This window comes from Anguilla anguilla, chromosome 1 (genome assembly GCF_013347855.1).
Source record: "Anguilla anguilla isolate fAngAng1 chromosome 1, fAngAng1.pri, whole genome shotgun sequence".
In the NCBI taxonomy this organism is placed as follows: domain Eukaryota; kingdom Metazoa; phylum Chordata; class Actinopteri; order Anguilliformes; family Anguillidae; genus Anguilla; species Anguilla anguilla.
The window spans coordinates 84,550,106-84,570,002 of NC_049201.1; the positions used below are offsets into that span (position 1 = coordinate 84,550,106).

Sequence of the window (19,897 nt, forward strand, 5' to 3'; positions counted from 1 at the left end):
GCAGCTATACTTCCATTCCATTCTCTAACCGCTTAGGCCAAGTCAGGGTCAAGGTGGCAAAGGGGCAAGCAGAGCAGCCCAGACATCCCTCTCCCCAAGAAACTTCCGACAACCCTATCAAGGGGAGTAAGCCCTGCCACCCTATGGAGAAACCCCATTTCGGCCGCTTGTATTCGCGATCTCACTCTTTCGGTCACTAACCACAGCCTGTGACCATAGCTGAGAGTAGGGACAAAGATTGAGTGGTAAATCAAGAGCTTTGCGTTTCAGCTCAGTTCCTTATTCATCACCACCGTCCGATACAGTGCTGGCATTGCTGCGGCCCCTGAACCTATACGGTTGTCGATCTCTGAATCCCTTTTTCCCTCACTCGTAAATGAGACCCCAAGATACTTGAACGCCTCCATCTGGGACAAGCTTGACTTAATGCCGCGAATGTGAACACAGCTTTTGCTCCGAGCGTACAGGAACCGAATGGAACGCAACAGCGATCCCGGCACCCTATGCTCCCGCAGCACCTCCTACAAGATACCCCGGGGCACACGGTCATATGCCTTGTCCAAATCCACAGAACACATGGAGACTGGATAGGCAAACTCCCATGCCCCCTCAAATATCTGTGAGAGGGTAAAAAAGCTGGTCTGTTGTTCCACGGCCTGGATGAAACCTGCATTGTTTCTCCTGAATCCGAGGTTCAACTATGGGTCGAAGCCTCCTTTCCAGCACCTTAGCATAGACTTTCCCAGGGAGGCTGAGGAGTCTGATTCCCTGATAGTTATAATAGTGTAGAGGTGAGCCCAACTATATCTAGTTAATACTTCTCAGCCGCACACACCAGCTCCAGCTCCTTCCCCACCAGTGAGGTAACGTTCCACGTGCCAAGAATCAGTTTCTGTCATTTGGGCACATGACACATGCATCTAACCTGTTCTTGCCCCCTGCTCGACAACCATTGCACCCGACCCCTACCCTGAACCTTGCGGGTGGTGGGCCCACACGGCTGTCCCATGTAGTCTTTCCGGGCTGGGCCCGGCCGAGATATGTGGGCTGCTCTGCCACCAGCTATACTGTTCTAGTAAAATTGTGGGAAACAGCCTAACAACATAGCCTAGAAGTTAGCGGATACATGCACGTAGTGGATATACATATTTACACCAAACTGCTTTTCTAGATCTGTGTTTATGTACCAGAATGTTCAATGTGTTCTTTATTGTACATTTCAGCTTCTGCAATCACAAGTTAATTTTGTTTTTTTAGTGAACACAGTGCACACACACAATTCCCTGCTGATGTCACATTTCACTCATGCTAGCTAGTTAGCCACCAGCCAAATGAGCTACAAGAAGGTGCACGGGAAGTTTTCCCCATTACCCCATATTTTACCGAATGCTGACATTGCCTTGAGAATCTGTTTAACTTTGCCTGTGACATAAGCATCTGGGGACCGTTAATTTTTTAAACTCACTGATAAAGAACATAACAAGATCACGAGGGACAAGAAAGGCTGAGCAATCTGACTCGAAAGCCCTTAGAAACTGACTTGTTAAGCACCCTGAATATTAGTGATATCATTACAGACTTCTCAGCTTGAAAAGCAAGAGCTTCTAAGCCCTGACCTACTTGGAATGTTAATGCAATGTTATTATTTAGATTATTCAGCGTATCATACTACATTGGGCTTAGAAGCAGGTGCCTGCTTCGCTGTGTAGGCCTGTGCTTATTGTGCTGGTGTCCATTTTCATTTGTATTTGACTCGCTGCCGATTCTTATGGTATGCAATATTATTGTGCTGATGATTATATTGTTGAGTAGCAACTGACTGCATGCTCTGATTGATGTGTTCTTTGTGTGAACTGTTTGTTGAGTAGCAGTCAGCTACGGCTTACACATGGGCAGCGTATTGATTATGCATTCACATTCAGGAGCTGTTGCTTCTCCATCGTACACAGTTGTCTCATGGTAGAAATAATTCTGAGATGTGAGCTGTGATTGATTTGGCTACATTTGATCTGCAACATAGACGGCAGGCCTAAACCTAGGCCTTTCTGTGCTAAAGGCTGTCATAGCCTTCTGTTATAGTCATAGTCACTATACTGTCAGCCCACATAGCCTTGAGCCTGCCCTGGTAGCATATCTTGAGTTCAGCAGTGTAGTATAAGGCATGCAATTTTTTATACCACCAAAGCGTTTCTGCCAAAAACAGAAGGCTTGGGTATGTCATGAGCACACCCATCAAGAGCTTTAATAGATGAAACCAGGAGAGAACATTCAGAAATAAGTCCATTCCAATGGGTCCTCCAGAGATATTTAGTGGTCGAAAACTCATTATTTCCTGATAATGAGTTTGCTTATAGGGAAGTCCCCAACTTTGAGTGCTTACCATGATTCGCCCCCATTGATACTTGATCATGGTGAAAGTGTAGCCGTACACAGTCACGTCCACCTCCCTGACGAAGGAGACGGCAGTGCTGCCACGGTTGTCATTCCTCTCCTCTATGGAGAAGGGCACCAGGCCCGCCACGTCACCACAGGTCTTGGAGATAGTGTACTTGCAGGTGCCCTGGAAGTTATAGTTGAACCCGTCGAAGGTGTGGTAGTGGGGGTCACCCCAGGCCCAGCAGGTGCCGGTGTATTGGGGTACGCACACAGCTTCGCCCTTCTCTACCCGGCACGTCTCTTTCACACGGCACTTGGCGTCCTTGCAAGGATCTGCACGAGACCAAAGAGAGATTATCCTCTTCAAGCAGAAGCATGCACTGACCACCCACGACTAGAAAATACATTTTCAGTTTTACAACTTTCATTTGCATTGAGGTTGACGGTAGATCTTTACTAATGCAATATTATACATTTGTGTATCTGATGTCCTTATAATGACTTCATTTTTAAAATCTTTCAGGCATACAGCTGAATATTTACAGAAACTATTCAGGGCACGTCCCTTGTTGAAGAGTGCAACAGCAGTACCCCCACCTAGGATATGCACCTCCAACCTCCTTGGAAGCTGGCTGCACTTAATGCGATGCAGGATGAGTGAGTTTCACATCAGTAAGGGTTGTTGGGTGAGATTCTGAGCCTGTGATCTTACCTGTACTGAAGCACGCCCTGACCCCCTTCCTGACGAGACACTTGGTTCCGCTGGGACAAGTGTGGGCCTGGCAGCTCAGGCCTTTAACGGCGTCGCACGTGCACACCTGCTTGCAGTCGTCATCGTACACCACTTCCCCTGGCTGAGGAAACCCACAAACAACAGTGATCACATGACTCACATCCAGGATCAGAAATGCCACAGGCTCTATAGACAGGCTCTGGTCGCCCCCTCCCTCTTCCCTGGTGCCCCCCCTGCATTTACAACTGCAGAAACCCAGCCTGATGCAGGCTGAACTCTCAACTCTTCAGATAGCACTATAGCTCCTGAACCCTTCAAGATGACCTTTTCTTTTTCAGTTTATTTCTTAGGATTTGCTTTTGAATAATGCTATAGTTTTACCTGTGTTGATATACGTTATCTGTGTAGTGGTACTTTTTTAGTTACAATACAAATTGTTGTTTATACTTATTGGTTATTAATGGCCCGTCGTGCCTTCCAGGGAATACTATATTTTTGTATTCCTGAGAGTTACACTGATGTTCTCCACTTCAGTAAGTCACTCAGGATAAGAACATCTGCTAAGTTTTTGTAATGCAATGTAATGTATGCTACCCAGATGATCAAATCCATATTTATGACATTCAAAGTTCTGTTACTCTCCAATTGATGCTCAAACTTTCCAAATTTACACATGAATATTAACTAAGAGGTGCGGCCAAGAACGATTCCAGAGGCCACAGGTTGCCTTTGGGCACGCTTGTCAATGTATATTCACAAGTAACAAAAACTTTAATGTGACTTTATAAAGTAGAGAGGAGAGCAGATTAGTAGTACATAGGCGCTAACCATCTGGTTATTATGGAGAACCTGAGGTAGTGCACATGTGCAGAAGAACCACAACCCACCTTGTAGCTGCGTCCGTTGTCATAGCAGCCACACTGCTCGGCCAGGATGCAGCTCTCCCCATTGAAGAGGAAGCCTGTGTCGCAGTCACAGCCTTCTGCACAGGTGCTGGGGCACTGGACGATGTCTGAGAGGCCCGGGCAGGAGTTGGCACAGGTTTCCGCACAGATCTCGTAATGGCTGTTGGACGGGCAGGACATTGCTGGAACGGGGAAAGATCGGAGATGCTAAGAGGGTCTATAGACTGAAAATGAATCACGCTTTCCAGTTTTACAGGGAACCTTCCTCTGGAAAGGAAGAATTTACTTAAAATGCAGATAACGCTAAATGAATCTCATTTGTTTCATTTGTACATCGGTTATGTATTTGTTATTCGAATTGTTTTGCAGCTTTCGATTACGTGAATATATCAGTGCACATGAACAACCATAACAACTACTACATGAAAAAACAGACAACAGAACTTCAATAGCTTAGACTTGAGTAATTGAGCCAGCAATCTCAGAGTACAGTGCTTCAGTGTGGTTGCCAATAAACACCTCAAATTTTTATAATTTGATGAACAGAAAATTATCAATTTTGAAACAGGAATCAAGCTAGCAATATTTCTGTTCGAATTTTGTTTTAGCTCATTCCCAGTTTTCATTTCTCACGGAATTGCCTTTGACAAGAACACAGAAGTGCATTGAGCAGCGGGAAAGCACAGGCAACAGCTGAACTGGACGCCTATCTTCTGACTCCAAGCCATCCCAGCATGTGCTGATCACTCAAAACTATCAGCTTGACTTGGGCCTTAAGTTAAAGCAGAGCTTTCAAAACTTAGTCCAGGGGACCACCGTGAAAGCTGGTTTTGGTCAAGCCAACCTGATTAGTTTAAGTTATATTTTGCGATACATCAGCTCAGAATGCAGGTTTTGTTTCACTTACGACAGAAGGATGGAGTCCTCCAGTTCTTGATGTCGGTTCCGGCGATGTGGCAGTTGAGCGCATAGGAGGCGGCGCTGTCACACAGCACCTTGCGGTCACCATTGGACGTGCAGATGTCGAAGATGCAGTCGTTGAAGTAGGGGACCGGGTCCAGCTTGGCGTGACACACGGCAAAGGGTCCTTTGGGATCCGTGAGGATGCCGCAGTAGCTAGGCTTCTGGAAGACTTCCTTCTGCTTGGGGTCGCACTTGGGGCAGTTGTTGCCAGAGCAACCATCATCACACACTACGCCAGGGATGGCCACCTTCCACGCTGCCCCAAAGACATTGACGTCCCCGACAAGCCTTCCGTCAGGTAGGCGGAACTCGTCATTCTTATTTCCATTGAAGTTTCCACACAGGCCGCAGGTTTTCCCACGGTAGTTGCCAGGAACCGTGACAGTGACATGGTACACAAGGTCATAGGTCACTATGAGGCCAAAGTTAGTCTTCACGGTGTACTGCCTGCCGTCCAGGTAGATCTCCACCGCTCCATCGTTCAGATTCAGTGGTACATTGTTGAACACACCATTGACCTGGTTTGGGTGGGAGAGCATGGTAGCTTGTAAGTACAATTTAATTCTTCCTTAATTTATTCACAACTGTTTGTCTACTGCTCAACTTATTTTGCTACTACCTTGGTCCTTACGCAACGACTGGGAATAAATGTTGCATTTTTCTGGTTTCGACAGGGACAACTGCTAAATTATACTCAGACCCCAAGACTTCATTAATTATGATATATCAATATCAAAAAAATTAGGTGTTCTGGGACATGGGTTTTCAAGTTTGTTTAAGACACTTCAAATAACCCAAAAACAAGAGGATTTAATGAAAAGACAGACCATCAACATGTTATTCAATTGTTTTACAAAAACAAGTCACACAATTAGGTCACCTAAAATAAATTTAGTATTAAATAACATATCTTAAAAATAATTCCATAGCCAAGGCAGAGGTATCCTCTCACTCACCAAAACGCCACGCATGTTCTCCCGCATGATCAGTGTGTAGCCATAGACCTCCACAGCCACTAGCTCTGTGACGGCGACCTTATTCCACCAGGCAGGCCTCCACCTCTCGTTCTCCACCTGCACCGAGAATGGGACCAGGTGCGTTCCCTCCAGGCCACACCCCTTGGCCAGGGTGTAGGTGCAGGTGCCCTGGAAGTCAAAGTGGTTGCCGTCGAAGGAGGTGTAGTGGGGGTCCCCGGACGCCACACACACGCCCGACCCAACGGGCTGGCACTTGCGCACTCCGTCCGCTACTTCACACTTCTCATTCGGCCCGCAGGAGAACTTCTTGCATTTCACCTGCCAACATTTACATGAAGACATTACCCAGCACATTCAAAAAGATTTATGAGCAGAGATGATACCAGGTTATCAGTGTCTCCGCTGATAGTAGCAGTCATTACATCACCCCACAATATAAGCTTACCTGCCATCGCAGGTGCAAGAGGAAGACTCAATGACCTATTGACCTATTATTCTTACAATGGAATTTGGTATAGATTTTTTGAATATCCTATACCCTGACGCAGGTCTGCCCAACCCTATTCCTGTAGGTTTCACTCTGACCCCAACAAAGAACACCTTTTTCAACAGTTTTATTGAGCTGCTAATTAGTAGAATCATGTGTGTGAAATTAGGGCTGATATGAAAATGTACAGGATGGTAGATCTCCAGGAACAGGCTTGGGAAACCCTGAACTAACGAGTGTGCTATAAGCAAAATTATGTGAATTGAAAAAAACACCCAAAGTCATAGGATTCCCAGAAAATAGGGATTTTTCAATATATTACTATCTTTATATAAAATGCATACAATATATTAAGGAACTTCAAAATCAAGTATGATTAAAGTCTAAGGAGGGAAAAAGTCCTTTAAGTTTGTTAGGTGCCTTAAACGAGCTAGCAAGCATACAGGTTCCCATTGGTGGTATGTTGGCAGCCCAGCAGTTAGTCTAGCAGTGTGTGTTTCGAATTTGTGCTAAAGCCGATGGGCACATTGAGGATCATCTGTTAAGAGATAATCTGGGAAAGAAAGTGTAACCCACTCCCTCCACCGGGTCATACCTCCCCATCCTGCGAGCAGGTGCACTCCTCCTCGCACTTCCCGTTGGGGTAGAAGGTCTCGCTGATCCTGTAGTAGCGGTCATTGTAGACGCAGCCGCACTGGGAGAAGGGCACACAGCGGTCGCCGCTCAGGATGAAGCCCTCGTCGCAGGTGCAGCCCTCCTGGCACTGCGAATCACAGCCCAGGGGTGGAGACAGGCTCTGGCAGGTGGTTGGGCAGCCGGCACCGCACACCTCGTAGTGGCTGTTTAATGGGCATTTGGTAGCTGAAGGATGGAAGTAATCACATTTCATATGAGATGGAGATGCCATTTTAATCACATTAAAGGTCCCAAAGGTTTGATCTGCTTACTCTGGCTAATAAGTATTAGTCATTATTGTGTTACGCTGATTAATTACATTTAACAGCAAAAGATGAGGCGTGTGATACAGTCCATAAGGTGGACGACTCTCAAGCCAAATACACGCATGTCCAGGGGAGGGTTTGATCCCCTACCATCAAAACTGCGTTCCCTTCTCTATCTGTTACCCTCTCTGCTTTCTGTCCGAATAATAAACGTAAAAACTTTGACATAAGAGACTAATAAAAGATAGGGGATGCACCCTACAGACAAAACACTCACGACAGAACTTTTCAGAGCGCCAGGGGTAGACCTTGGCCCCGCTGTCCTGGCAGGCTGTGGTGTAGTCGGTGATGGCCTTGCAAAGCACATCCTTCTGACCCTTGTAGAGGCAGACGTCGTAGACACAGTCCTGGAAGGCGCCGCTGGGGTCCACGTTGGCGTGACAGTCACGGAAGGGCCCCTTGGGGTCGCGCAGGAGCCCGCAGAAATCGTTGGTTTCATACTCGCGCTTCTGCGTGATGTCACAGTCAGGGCAGGCCCCCTTGCAGCCGTGGACGCAGCCTGGGATCTCCGCCACCTGCCAGCTCTTGCCGAATTCGGTGGGGTTGGCTGAGACCTTGCCGTCCTTCTCTGTCAGGTCGTCCTGCTGTTTGCCGTTGTAGTTACCACACAGGCCGCACACGGCACCCTTGTAGGTGCTGGGGAGGGTGACAGAGACCGCGCTGTTCCAGTCAAATGACACCTTCAGCCCGAAGTTAGTCTTGACCACTGCATACCAGCCACTCTTGTAGATGTACACATTGCCATCAGCCAGGTACACAGGCAAGTGCATGAGCTCTCCATTCACCTGCACGGTAAATATCAAGTTTAATAAATGCTGTATGTCATGTTCATTAGCCCATAGAGGGTAAAAAAACAAAACAATTTTACACTCACCCAGTTACATATTTTTTGCAACATCCGCTTATCAATTAATAAACAGACTGAAAGAAATCTGAATTTAATTTTGCTTTGCAACTGAAGAGTTACGGTATATTTTATGTTGCTCTGGATGAGGTCTGCCAAATGAAGGTCATGTTAGCAGCACAATGATATGATGCAGAATTTGTGTGTGATTTGATAGCATTAGCCTGCACAAATCAGTAGTCACAAATTTAAAAGAGAAGGACTCACCATGACCTTCCCACTGTTCTCCTTACTGATGTCGATTCTCAGGCCGTACACTTTAATCTCTACCAGCTTGGTGAAGGACACTACCCTACTGCCTCGGAAGTCATTCTGCACCAGCACCTCGAAGTGCACAAGGCTGGGGTCATTGGAGCAAACGCCCACCAGCTGGTACACGCATGTGCCCTGGAAGTTGTAGCGTTGCCCGTCAAAGGTGTCGTAGTGGGGGTCGCCGATGGCCGAGCAGGTGCTGTAGGACACCGGGTGGCAGTCCCTGATGCCGTTTACCACCTGGCACTGTTCCCCGGCCTTGCACCCGGTGTCCTTGCACTCCACCTGATTGCTGGTGGGGTTGCAGTAGCACCGTTTGTGGCAGCCGTCGTCTGCCCAGACGGACTCTCCGGGTGCAATATGCCGGCCTTCGTAGGGGCAGCCGCAGCTCTGCTTGGGCACGCATTTGCCACCGCTCAGGAGGAAGCCATCGTCACAGGTGCAGCTCTCCACACAGAGGGCTTTACATTTGGATGGGGCGCTGGGGTCAGCGCAGGTGGCAGGGCAGGCAGTCCCACACAGCTCGTAGTGGCTGTGTGCCGGACACTTGGCCGCTGGGAAGGCATGAGAATGGGAGGGTTAATATGCAACAGGAACTAATCATAAAACCTGGATCAAAAGAAATGTTGTTAAGAAGATGCTGCATTGGAATTTATTTCTGTGTATTGTGTTCGGGGTTGGGTTTGACTACATGTCATTTCATTCAGTTCAGGAATGAAACTGAAATGGCCATAGAACATTACGTGCATTTTTCAAATAATTGCAATTCAATTAATGATCTGAATTTACTTAATTGAAATGGAATTTCCCCCAACCCTGCGCAACAATATGCAGCAATACATTCAAACACAATATCTACTTGACACCAGAGATCTGCCATTCTGCTTGATACACAAGAATGTAATGACGCACCAAGTTACCTGCTACCACACTATTCCCAACAGTTTTCAGAATTTAAACAATGGCTAGTTCACCCTACTAGAAGACTAAATGCACACACATGTACACGCAGCTACGCATATACACACGTATATACTTGCGCGCATCCACGCACACAAAATGACTTATTTGTTTTACTTTTGTGAAAAGCCATTTACAAAGTAGGCAAAGCCAATCTGACTGAGCCACTGCCCAGGTGAATGATGTAGAATGCACAAATAATTATGTATGTACAAAAACAGAGCTACTCACGGCAGCGAGCAATGTTCCTCCAGTCGAACACTTTGATGCCGGCTGCCTGGCAGGCACTGACATAGCCCTCCAAAGCCTGGCACAGGAAGTGCCTCAGCCCGTCGCCCATGCACACGTCATACACGCAGTTTTCCAGGTAGATGTGCGGGTCGATGGCGGCGTGGCACAAGCGGAAGGGCCCGTCCATGATGCTGGTGAGGAGGCCACAGAAGACCTCGCCCTCCCAGCGCTTCAGCAGGTTGTGCTCGCACTTCTCGCATTGTCCCGAGCACTCGTCTCGGCAGAGCACATCCCCGGCCAGACCTGGGACCTGTAATGTTGAAGTCATGGGTTATGGATGTTCCTAAAATCTCCATCCTAGCATAAACTAGAGAATACCACACAAGGTTAACAATGAGTCGGGGAAAAGCTGAGACCAATAGAATCAACTTCATAACTGTTCAGCTGCTTAGCCAATAGAACGAGCATGTAGGAATTCATATATGGACAAATTATAAATATGAAAATGCAAAAACCTTCCAGCTGCGGCCAAAGTCGACCGCATTGGGTGCCTGTGAGCCGCTGGGCGTGGCAAAATCGTCATTGGGGTTGCCATTGAAGTTGCCACACATGCCGCACACTTTGCCGGCAAAGGCACCTGAGAGGGTGACCACAATGTAAGACTCCCAGTCGTACTGCACCGTCAGGCCAAACTCCGTCTCAATCACCACAGATTGCCCCCTCTGGAACAGCTTCAACTTATCCTGTTTTAGGACCACTGGGAGTCTGTAGAGGCTGTAGTCAATCTGGAAGACATTGGAAATCAGAGCAACCATCATCAGATCAATCACAAAAATAATCTTGTTTAGAGTCATTGGCCATCATTCTTGAGCTTTTCAAGGAATATAGCTAAAATGTGAGATGATGTAAACAACTGGACTTAAATAATCATTAAATAATTGAGAGCAGAAGTCCAGAAATGCTTATCGCCTTTTATGCCCACCACTCCCATGAATGAACAGATCATTGATGCAATGAGACATATTTACCCTAACAAGTCCATTCTCGGAGCGGGCCACATTGATGGTGACTCCATACACCTTAACTGTGACCAGGCCCACATAGGAGACCCTGATGTTCCCACGGTTCTCATTATGAGTCTCCACTTCGAACGGTGGCAGGCCGTCATTGGCCTGGCAGTTCTTCGCGATGATGTAGGTGCAGGTGCCCATAAAGTTGAAGTAGCGCCCATCAAACGTGCGGTAGTGCGGGTCGCCCATTGCCCAGCATGTGCCTGACGGGCGTTTTTTGACACAGGTTGGGTATCCATCTTTCATCTGGCATTCCTGGTCTGTGCTGCATGTTATGGAACTGCAGGAAGGTGGGGAAGGACCTCCACCTGGAGAGAGGGAGTGAGAGAAGGATAGAGACCGAAAAAGAGAGTGACATTGATAGTGTCAAAGCGAGAGAGTCAGAGGGAGAGTGGGAGAAAGGGACGGAAAGTGAGAGGGACAGAGAGGGACAGAGAGGGAGAGATGGGGAATGCATAGTGATTAACATTTGGAGAATCACTGAAAATGAAAATTGGGTTCCCAGTCGATCAGCTTGGTTAAATAAAAGACAGATAAATACATGACTGCAATAGGATCACTGTAAATAAGAAAGAGAGAGCAAAGATGAGATCAGATCCCTTTCACATTCTAAAGGAAACATTTAAGGTGAGAGTAAAAGAGGCTAGTAGGAGTCTCATCATGTTGGGGTCATATGTTGGGCCTACCTGATTGGCCGCAGAGTGCTGGGGCTCCATAGCCATTCATTTGGCTCACACCAATGCTGTAGACCCCAAAGGATGCGGTAGGTTGGGAAGCACTGTGTTGGCCAAACCCCGCCTTGAAGGGTACCTCGGCCCAGGAGAACTCGGACCCGCCTATTGGTGTGAACTGCACATTGCTGGGCAGGGGGGCATTGTCAAACCTGAGCCCGGGCAGGTCGCTATTACGGATCAGGAAGAGGGCCTTGTTGTCAAATCCGGCCTGCCCATTCAGGGTGTACGAGGAGCAGAAGTAGTCTGTGGACAACACCGTCATGAGGAATGGGTCATACATCAGTAAACCACTCACACGGACCCCGTTGAACAGGTAGAGGACCTGGATGCCTTGGTTGGCAGTGATGAGGGCACCGTTGTTCATCTCAATGCGGAACTCTTCAATCTGACCCTTGTTCAGGAGCATCACCTTGTCCTGGCCGCCCGATTTGATCACCACCTGAGTTGTCTGAGAGGCCTGTACATAGACACTGTCATAGCGGGTCTGGAAGCGCATGGGTGCCAACAGGAAATTCTTGCCCCAGTTCTGGACAGGCAGCAGCTGTTCATACACATGGTTGCACTTGGAGAACCTCCAGGTGCAGGTGTGGCCACTGGAGACTGCCACCGGGAGAGTGGAGAGTACCCGGGTGCCCGTTAGGTCATTGTAGCTCTGGATCTGCAGACTCTCAAAAGGCTCAAGCTCCACATTGATCGTACTGCCGGGGATAAATGTCTCTCCCTGGAACCTCACCGGCACCCGGGGGAAGATTTGGACCGTGTTGCGCTGCTTGTGGTTGGTGACAGAGAATTCTTCGAAAGTCCCAAGGGGGGAGGTAGAGGGAGTGAAGACATAATATTCCGTCCCCCACTTTGTCACAGGGTAGACCAGCGAGGTGTCAGCGGTGTACAGCTTGGAGTTTAGGGAGAGCACCATCACTTCCTGGGTGGCCTCTATCAGGACCGTTTTAGATGACTTCTGGGAGCCATAAATCTCCACATCGGAAGGCATCTGGATGGTTGTGCCTTCCCCAGCCCCGAGCGTCCGCTCCTGGACGAAGCCCATCTGGGGCACGCTCACCTTGACCTTAGTGTTGGCGTGAAGGGCAGAGATTTGGATCTGGAAAGAGGCATCCTTGTAGTCTGGCAGGTAGTTCTGCATGAAGACTGTGGCAAACTCTTTCCCTGCAAACCCAGCATGGCAGAGTGCTGGAAGACACCCAAAGAGAGGATGAATGAACACTCTTTCAACCCCATTCAGAAGCAGACATGATGTAAATTGGGACAAGCTTAAGGTAGAACAAAACATATTTTGAATCAGGCTTAATACTGCAGTATAGTATAGTGATGTCAGGCTCTTACCTTGAGATAATGAATCCCTAGGTATTGACTAGCAACTCAAACATTTTTTAATGATTCTCAGTCCTTTTGTGTTTCCTCTATAAAAGAGTTTTATGTCATAGATATGATGGAGAGCACGTATATATTGTCCCTGTACTTTTGGTGAAATGTTGGTTTCACTTTGGAAGTACAACTTGACCATCAGAGAATGTGTGACAGATTGTGTGTGAGCAGATCAGTACAAAGTTAAGTGTGTTGAGGTCATACCCTTAGCTATGGAGACCCAGGAGCAGACATGCTCTGATTAGTTGTAGGGCCAAAGCTCAAGTGTATTTAAAGATAGCTAATGGCCATTGGTGTGCCTGTTGTACTCTAATAATGGTAGAACGAGTAAATTGTTGCAGTGATGCCTTCGGTCATCATGGCTTCAAAATCTAATTTTTTTTCTGCTTTAATGAACTGTAGGAAAAGACTGGTATGATTTTGTTTTTGTTTTTTTCCTGAAGAGGCTAAGTTGAGCGGAAAGTTGTTCAGTACAGGAAGATTTCTCTCCCTTTCTTTATCTTTTTCACTTTCCATTTCTCACGTTCTTCTGCATTAAATTAAAATGTTTATTCTTTACTATTTTTGTAATATTGTACTGTTTTTCGTTTAAAAGAACCTACGTACGAAATGTGTAGACCTTGTTCAAATGAATGGCGGAACATCCGTTTTTTTCCCTTAAATATATAATTTAATTGGTCCTCAGCTGGAATTTTCTTATTGTCAGGTAAAAATGTTTGCCTTTCTGCATGGCATAAATGCACCAGAATCTCTCTTCAGGGTCATGTTGTTAATTAGGAAAAACATACAGTGTGTGGGGTGCCAAACAATGACAAGGATTCCACACTAATTAAACTGCATTAACAAGCATGACACCATGCCAATGCGGCCCCTACGTACTACACAGATCACAGACATGACAAGCCGTTACGCCTACAGCATTGCACATACTACTAGTCCATGCCCAGTCATAGCTAAGGATCTCAGTTCACATCTTTTATTCTTTAAAAATGTCCCCCGCTATAAGTCAATTATGGAATCAGTCTGTTCTCAATAAATAATGTTTAAAAACTGATACATCTACTTGCAAAGCAAAGTAACCAGCATCTATAATAACCACAAATCTCAAAGTCCCTGTGGCCTGAAAGTTTAATGCAATCCACTTTTCTGCCACATGTCAATCACAGATTACGTGAGATCAAGTGGAATAAATGTTGAGACAAATATCAGAACGTGTCACTATTAAATTTGAAAATGACAAGTGACAGTTAACGCAGACAGAACAAGTGAGTCAAGACATACAAAGATATTATTAAAACTGAGAAGTCAAATCATCCCCTAAAAATAGCAATAAATTAATCTGCCTTATATCAATCCTTATTTTTTTCCATATGAAAAAAGTGCCATATTTCATACCTTTTCACAATGGCATCTTTGTAGCATACCTATTCAATGTTTTTGCATTCTGTGATTGCTCCTCTAAACACTATTTTTCACTGATGTCGCCGGGTGTGCCAATCCCTCCAAGGATTCAGATGTGATGACGCATGCATGGGAACTTGCATGCCGAACGCAAAACAGCAAGTGGCCAAAATACAAAAAGCATCTTTAAAATTAGGTTTGATATGTTGCCCAATATTACCGTGTCAGATGACATAATTGGCTGTGTCTCTAGGCACTCTTCTTTCTCCAAAATATGCTACCACGGGTTTATCTTATAAGAAAAATGAACACTCAATATGGTTCTAGTAATAGCTTAGACCTAAGGTATTTGGAGTGTGAAAACTAACGTTTTCTGACCACCAATCACCACAGATGTTGCCAAATCCACCAAAACTGAATGATTAAGGACATCCACTTTAAATTACACAGGGGATGAAACTAGGAGCAAAGTGCACTGTACACTGTGGTCATCATACAGTGTTTGGTACAAGCACCAAATAATCATTTAATCAATAACACTTCTAAAATAGCTCAGTTTGCTTCAAATCCAATTGGACAGCGCAATGGGTTTTTAATAAATATGTTTGATTCTTTATTTCAGGGGAATGGACACACTGCACCACTACATTAGTCCCTCATGTAACATTTCAATTATTTCTGTGCTGTACTACAGACAAAGTATAATGGTTCTAACTCAACAGAAATTTAATATAAATAACTGTCAAGGACTTTGCGGTCCCAAATCTCTATTTTAATGCCGCTGGAGTGCACTCGAGCAGCAGGTGCATGCTCCTGTATGCAGTCCTTTCTCATTTAAAATCCCACAATGCACAGCTTCAGGTGGAGACACCAAATTTGCACACGCATTTGACGGGCCGATAAATGGTCACAAAGGAGGCAGTCAGCCGTGTGCACATTATTTTACGAGCACCAGTGCAAAGAACAAGGAGGTCAGAGGACTCGACAAATTGACACTGCAGAGAACTGTAGTATGTGTTACCAAATTCAATATTCTGTGAAATTGGTCTGCAGAGTTCTTAACTGCATCTCATCCACCTCTGGTTTAGTTTCTGGAGAGAAGTCGACAATTCAATTGTTTTTACCCTCAACAAACCAACGCCCTTTAAGTTTAAGATGCAAAATAACCACATGGAAAAGGATGAAAATACGATGGACTCAATGTTAACGTTAGACTGCAGTGACAGACTGACTTTCATTTTCAATCACATCCATAAATATGGATCTGCCGTAGTGTACCATTGTTCCTGTATGACTGTGCAAACAATGTACTATTATTGAATATAATTAATAACAAATTCATACAAAAATCAGACGTGTTCTCTTAATTGTGTTTTTTTTTTTTTTTTTTTTTTAAAGGCAAAAAAAATTGTTTGGGATTTCAGATTGAACTAATGAATGTCCATTTTTGGCTGGACCGCAACAGCGGGGCCAGCCCTACAAACGCGAATGTCTGTGACTGAGTGACTGAGTGATGAAGTTACACCATTGGTCGGCCGAGTTTTGAAGTTACACCATTGGTCGGCCGGTCCAGCCGTATACTAGGTTTTGACCTGGTCTTGTTTAAATGATTTCCTCCCTTTTTATCCTCGGGAATGACCAATACCAGCACTCCGTGTCACAATCTCTGCTATTTAGGAGAGTACAGACGCACATGCACTCTCCTCTGATGCATGTGACATTGGCCAGTGCTTCTCTTCAAACTACATTACGTGAGTGGAGCCAGCAGAGACGAGTGAGAAGGAAACACACTTCAGGTGCCTGTCAGTTGGCAGGGGGGGCAGTGTAGTATCATGGGTAAGGAGTTGGTCTTGTAACCTGAAGGTCGCAGGTTTGAGTCTGAAACACTGCCGCTGTACCCTTGAGCAAGGCACTTAACCAGCTCAGTGTGTATCCAGCTGTATAAATGGATGCAATGTAAAGAAGTTGTGGAAGTCGATCTGGATTAGGGCGTCTGCTAAATGCCTGTAATATCAATGTGCAGGGCTGTCATGGGTCATCAGAGGGGACACAACTGGGTATGGTGTCCTATTCCCTGGAGGGGGAGGGGGAGGGGGAGGGGGGGCCCAATGGTGTGTGAACCTCTAAATGATATCATTTTGGAATTTCACCCGGACACTCCTGGTTAGGTGTGTCAGTTGAGCTGCGCATGATCGACCAGCAGGGTCGCCGGTGCGCATTGGGATCTGACCAAGCCTGCCACCTGAAGCCCTCCCATCCCTGGACAACACTAGATCCAGTGTGCTAGCCCCAAATTTACGAGAGGATGCTTAATTTATCCTATCTATAAATTAAAGTGAACAGATACGTATGATTTCACCTAAATCGTTTTTTTTTTATGATACAACTCATTTATTTTTTCACACGCCGGTTTTCATAAAATGAACCACATTATTCCATGCAGTTTTGCTCATTATAAGCACAAAATTTCAAACAATGTTCAGATTTTTTGCTCATTATACCAGATTGCTAGCCAGGACTTATTGAATGATATTCAGTGATTTTGATGGAGTGTATTAAAATTTAATGAGGTGGAACTCAAAGATTTTTGCTCTCCTCTGATCTGCAATAATGCATCAAATAATATTTTAATAACTAAATAAATAACAGTGTTCATAAATTTCCCCTGCATGTTTCATAAATTCCCTCACGGCATAATATTTCTAAATGAATAAAACTACACTTACGACCAACTTCAATTTCGACCCAGAATAGAAAATTACCAAACTGAAAAAATGCAGCAACCATGACAATGCGGACTTAAAACGCATGAAAAAGTGTAACATTCTTTACAGAAAACACTTTATATATTATTATGAAATTATTATAAAAGATTCCATTATGGGTTTTCCCTGTTGGCTTCAATGGAATTATTTATTTTATCACTATTTGAATTTCCCCTATTCCTCACAGACAGCTGGAGTAAAAACCCATTTCAATAAATAATGAAATAGACTCATTTGTCAATGAAGTTGTCAGGTCCAGCAACAAGCGTATAATGTGGGCCTTATGCAAGTTTTGTTGCACTAAACTAGTCTCATTGCAGAGAATCAAACAGTAAGAATTTACAGTGTTATCCAGTAGACTACTGCCAATTAAAACATGTATATTTCACTTACCACATGACAGCAGAGCCAGAAAACAAGGCAGTAACAGTTTGGTCCCCATGGCTGAAACACATGAACAACGTATTAATGTCCCTGTTCACCATCAGTAACTACCAAGAGATGTATAATTTAAGGACACTTATACCCTGTCAGTATAGACCTGAACACTGCTACACTGCCGAAACCTAAAGTCACACAAGTCCTGACTTAAAGTTGTTTAATGTATAATACGTTTCATGAAGGTGAAGCAATTCTTTAAAAAAAAATTAAAAAACAGACATGAATATTGAAACATTGTACAATAAAATTAGGTGTTATAACTACAGAATTTGAATGAATTAAATAGAATGGACTGCAACAGCAAGAAAGGAAGCATACTCACTTGAAGAGGGCCCGCTGATGTGACAAAACCCCTTGCGTGCCATCCTTAAATACACACCTGGTCGTGTCCTGGCATCCAATCAGAATGCTTGAACATCAGTGTCTCCAAAAGACAAGTATGCCTTATAAACACACTACCTGTTAACACACTCCGCATCTCGAGTGAACGGTGCCAGTAAAGTTGCCACTGGGGCAGTAACACAATTTCTATTTGAACTTAGAATTGACACCAGTCCAATGTCGTTAGATAAGATATGTGTTCACAAAGAGCAAACACATGAGCAACACTTGCCAAATATGAACACATGAGCAATGTCAAATACCCCTCTATTCAGTGTGGAATTAAGAAGCCTCCCTTTGAATTCAGACAAATTGAACTGGATTTTTTTTCTAGGGGCAAAACATTATATAACTTCAGATACTTGATAAAGATTCTTTATATCTTTATACATATCTAATATCATGTTGCTCTGGAACGTAGCATTACGATCAGAGAAAATATACCAGGACGTAAAATCCTCATACAGGGACAGTGATGTTCTCCAAATCGAGAATAAAATGACACCCAACCAAGACATTCTAACAGAAGGAGTTGCATGTGTATCTTGCAGACAAGTCTTAAGATGGTATTAATGAAGATGAAATTTGAACATAAGACTGCAGTCTAGTTTTTTTTTTTTTTGAAGGGTTTAGTAGGTAGATTTTTAAAAAGAATATATATATATATATATATATATATATATATATATACTCTTTTGATATATTCTTTTTTTATATTTTTTCAATATGTGTGTGTGTGTGTGTACCACACAGGTTGAATCACAGCATCTAAAACGGGACGCATGCACCTAATCTGACCAAAAACATTCAGGAGGGCAGATCAGTAGCTGGCTACTTTAATTTAATTCAGTCCTGTCCCCAGTGTCTGCTGCGGTTTCACATGTAGGCCAATGGACTGTACATTTCCAGCCTCCAGCAAAGCCTTATTTATGAAGGATAGCGGGTGTAACGAAACGGTGCTTGATCTGTCCCCGAAGGGGTTCGGCAAATACGTGGGAGCACCGGTAATACGGAACAGACGGCAGGGACTAGTAGCTACATGCGGCCACTGTGGTCACTTGTCCTTCTCGGCGCGGCCCCCGCATCACAGGCCCTGACGACACGGTGGTAGAAGACAACTGAACATCTGCTCTCCGGCGGAAAACCCGTCGTGAAATCAGCCCGTTTCTTCTCTTTACAATCCAACCAAGTAGCGGAGAAAAGCGCGTTTCAGGGAGGTATGGCCTCTGGGCTCCATTATGCAAGGTCAAGGAGGTAACTCTCCACGGTTGACTTAAACATCGCTGTCTTCCACAACCAAAACACCGTTTCTCAGTTTTCTTTTTGAGAGTATGGAATCATTTACGGTACGGTCAGATCAGAAAAGAACATTGAAAAGTTTTCAGTCAGAGCTGGGTAAAAAAAAAAAAAAAGGCCTACTCGTGTTTGTGCAACCACCAGTTTCAGGTTTTTGACTAGAAGAACGTGTTAAATTGCCATTTTAAGGTTTAAATGTGTGGATTTCCCCTGCAGGCTTTGATATATTTTAACTTCAAGAGTAAATCCAAGATATTTTGGCAGCCATATGCCATTTCGGATCGATAGAGCCTAAATTGCAACAATGAAGGTTGAAGATATTTGGCACTTAACTGCCCAGTCTGTTATTCACACTGTATTGTTTAAGGACAGCTCCTGCAGTTGATTTATGGCGTAGGCAAAGCTTATTTGCATTTAAGGGAAACATGCCTCATGCCCAGGTTATTGCTAATCGTATAATTCATTTAAATATTAGTTTAATGTTAGATCAATTAATCGGCTCAATATTTCTCCATTTATGTGCAACGGAGCGAGACTCGCTTCTGCAGGAGGGCGTTCTTATTTACTCTCCACGGAGAGGGACGGGCGGCCGATCCCGTCGCGGAAATGGGCAGCGACGCTCAGAGGAAAAAAACCA

The 19,897-nt window shown here is 44.8% G+C and overlaps 1 protein-coding gene across 1 annotated transcript in view; it reads right to left on the reverse strand.

Moving 5' to 3' along the window:
• The window catches only part of LOC118207048 (IgGFc-binding protein-like), a 31,497-nt gene extending 13,912 nt beyond the window's left edge, over nt 1-17,585 (reverse strand). The window contains exons 1-13 of the mRNA XM_035380330.1: nt 17,536-17,585; nt 11,546-12,781; nt 10,818-11,167; nt 10,305-10,574; nt 9,790-10,099; nt 8,554-9,152; nt 7,660-8,227; nt 7,037-7,302; nt 5,934-6,272; nt 4,922-5,495; nt 3,997-4,196; nt 3,089-3,230; nt 2,381-2,709 (exon numbers count right to left, since the gene is read on the reverse strand). Of these exons, the coding sequence (XP_035236221.1) occupies nt 2,381-2,709; nt 3,089-3,230; nt 3,997-4,196; nt 4,922-5,495; nt 5,934-6,272; nt 7,037-7,302; nt 7,660-8,227; nt 8,554-9,152; nt 9,790-10,099; nt 10,305-10,574; nt 10,818-11,167; nt 11,546-12,781; nt 17,536-17,584 (5,232 nt within the window). The 5' untranslated portion in view covers nt 17,585. The remainder of the gene's footprint in view (nt 1-2,380; nt 2,710-3,088; nt 3,231-3,996; nt 4,197-4,921; nt 5,496-5,933; nt 6,273-7,036; nt 7,303-7,659; nt 8,228-8,553; nt 9,153-9,789; nt 10,100-10,304; nt 10,575-10,817; nt 11,168-11,545; nt 12,782-17,535) is intronic.
• Nucleotides 17,586-19,897: the final 2,312 nt, after the last annotated feature.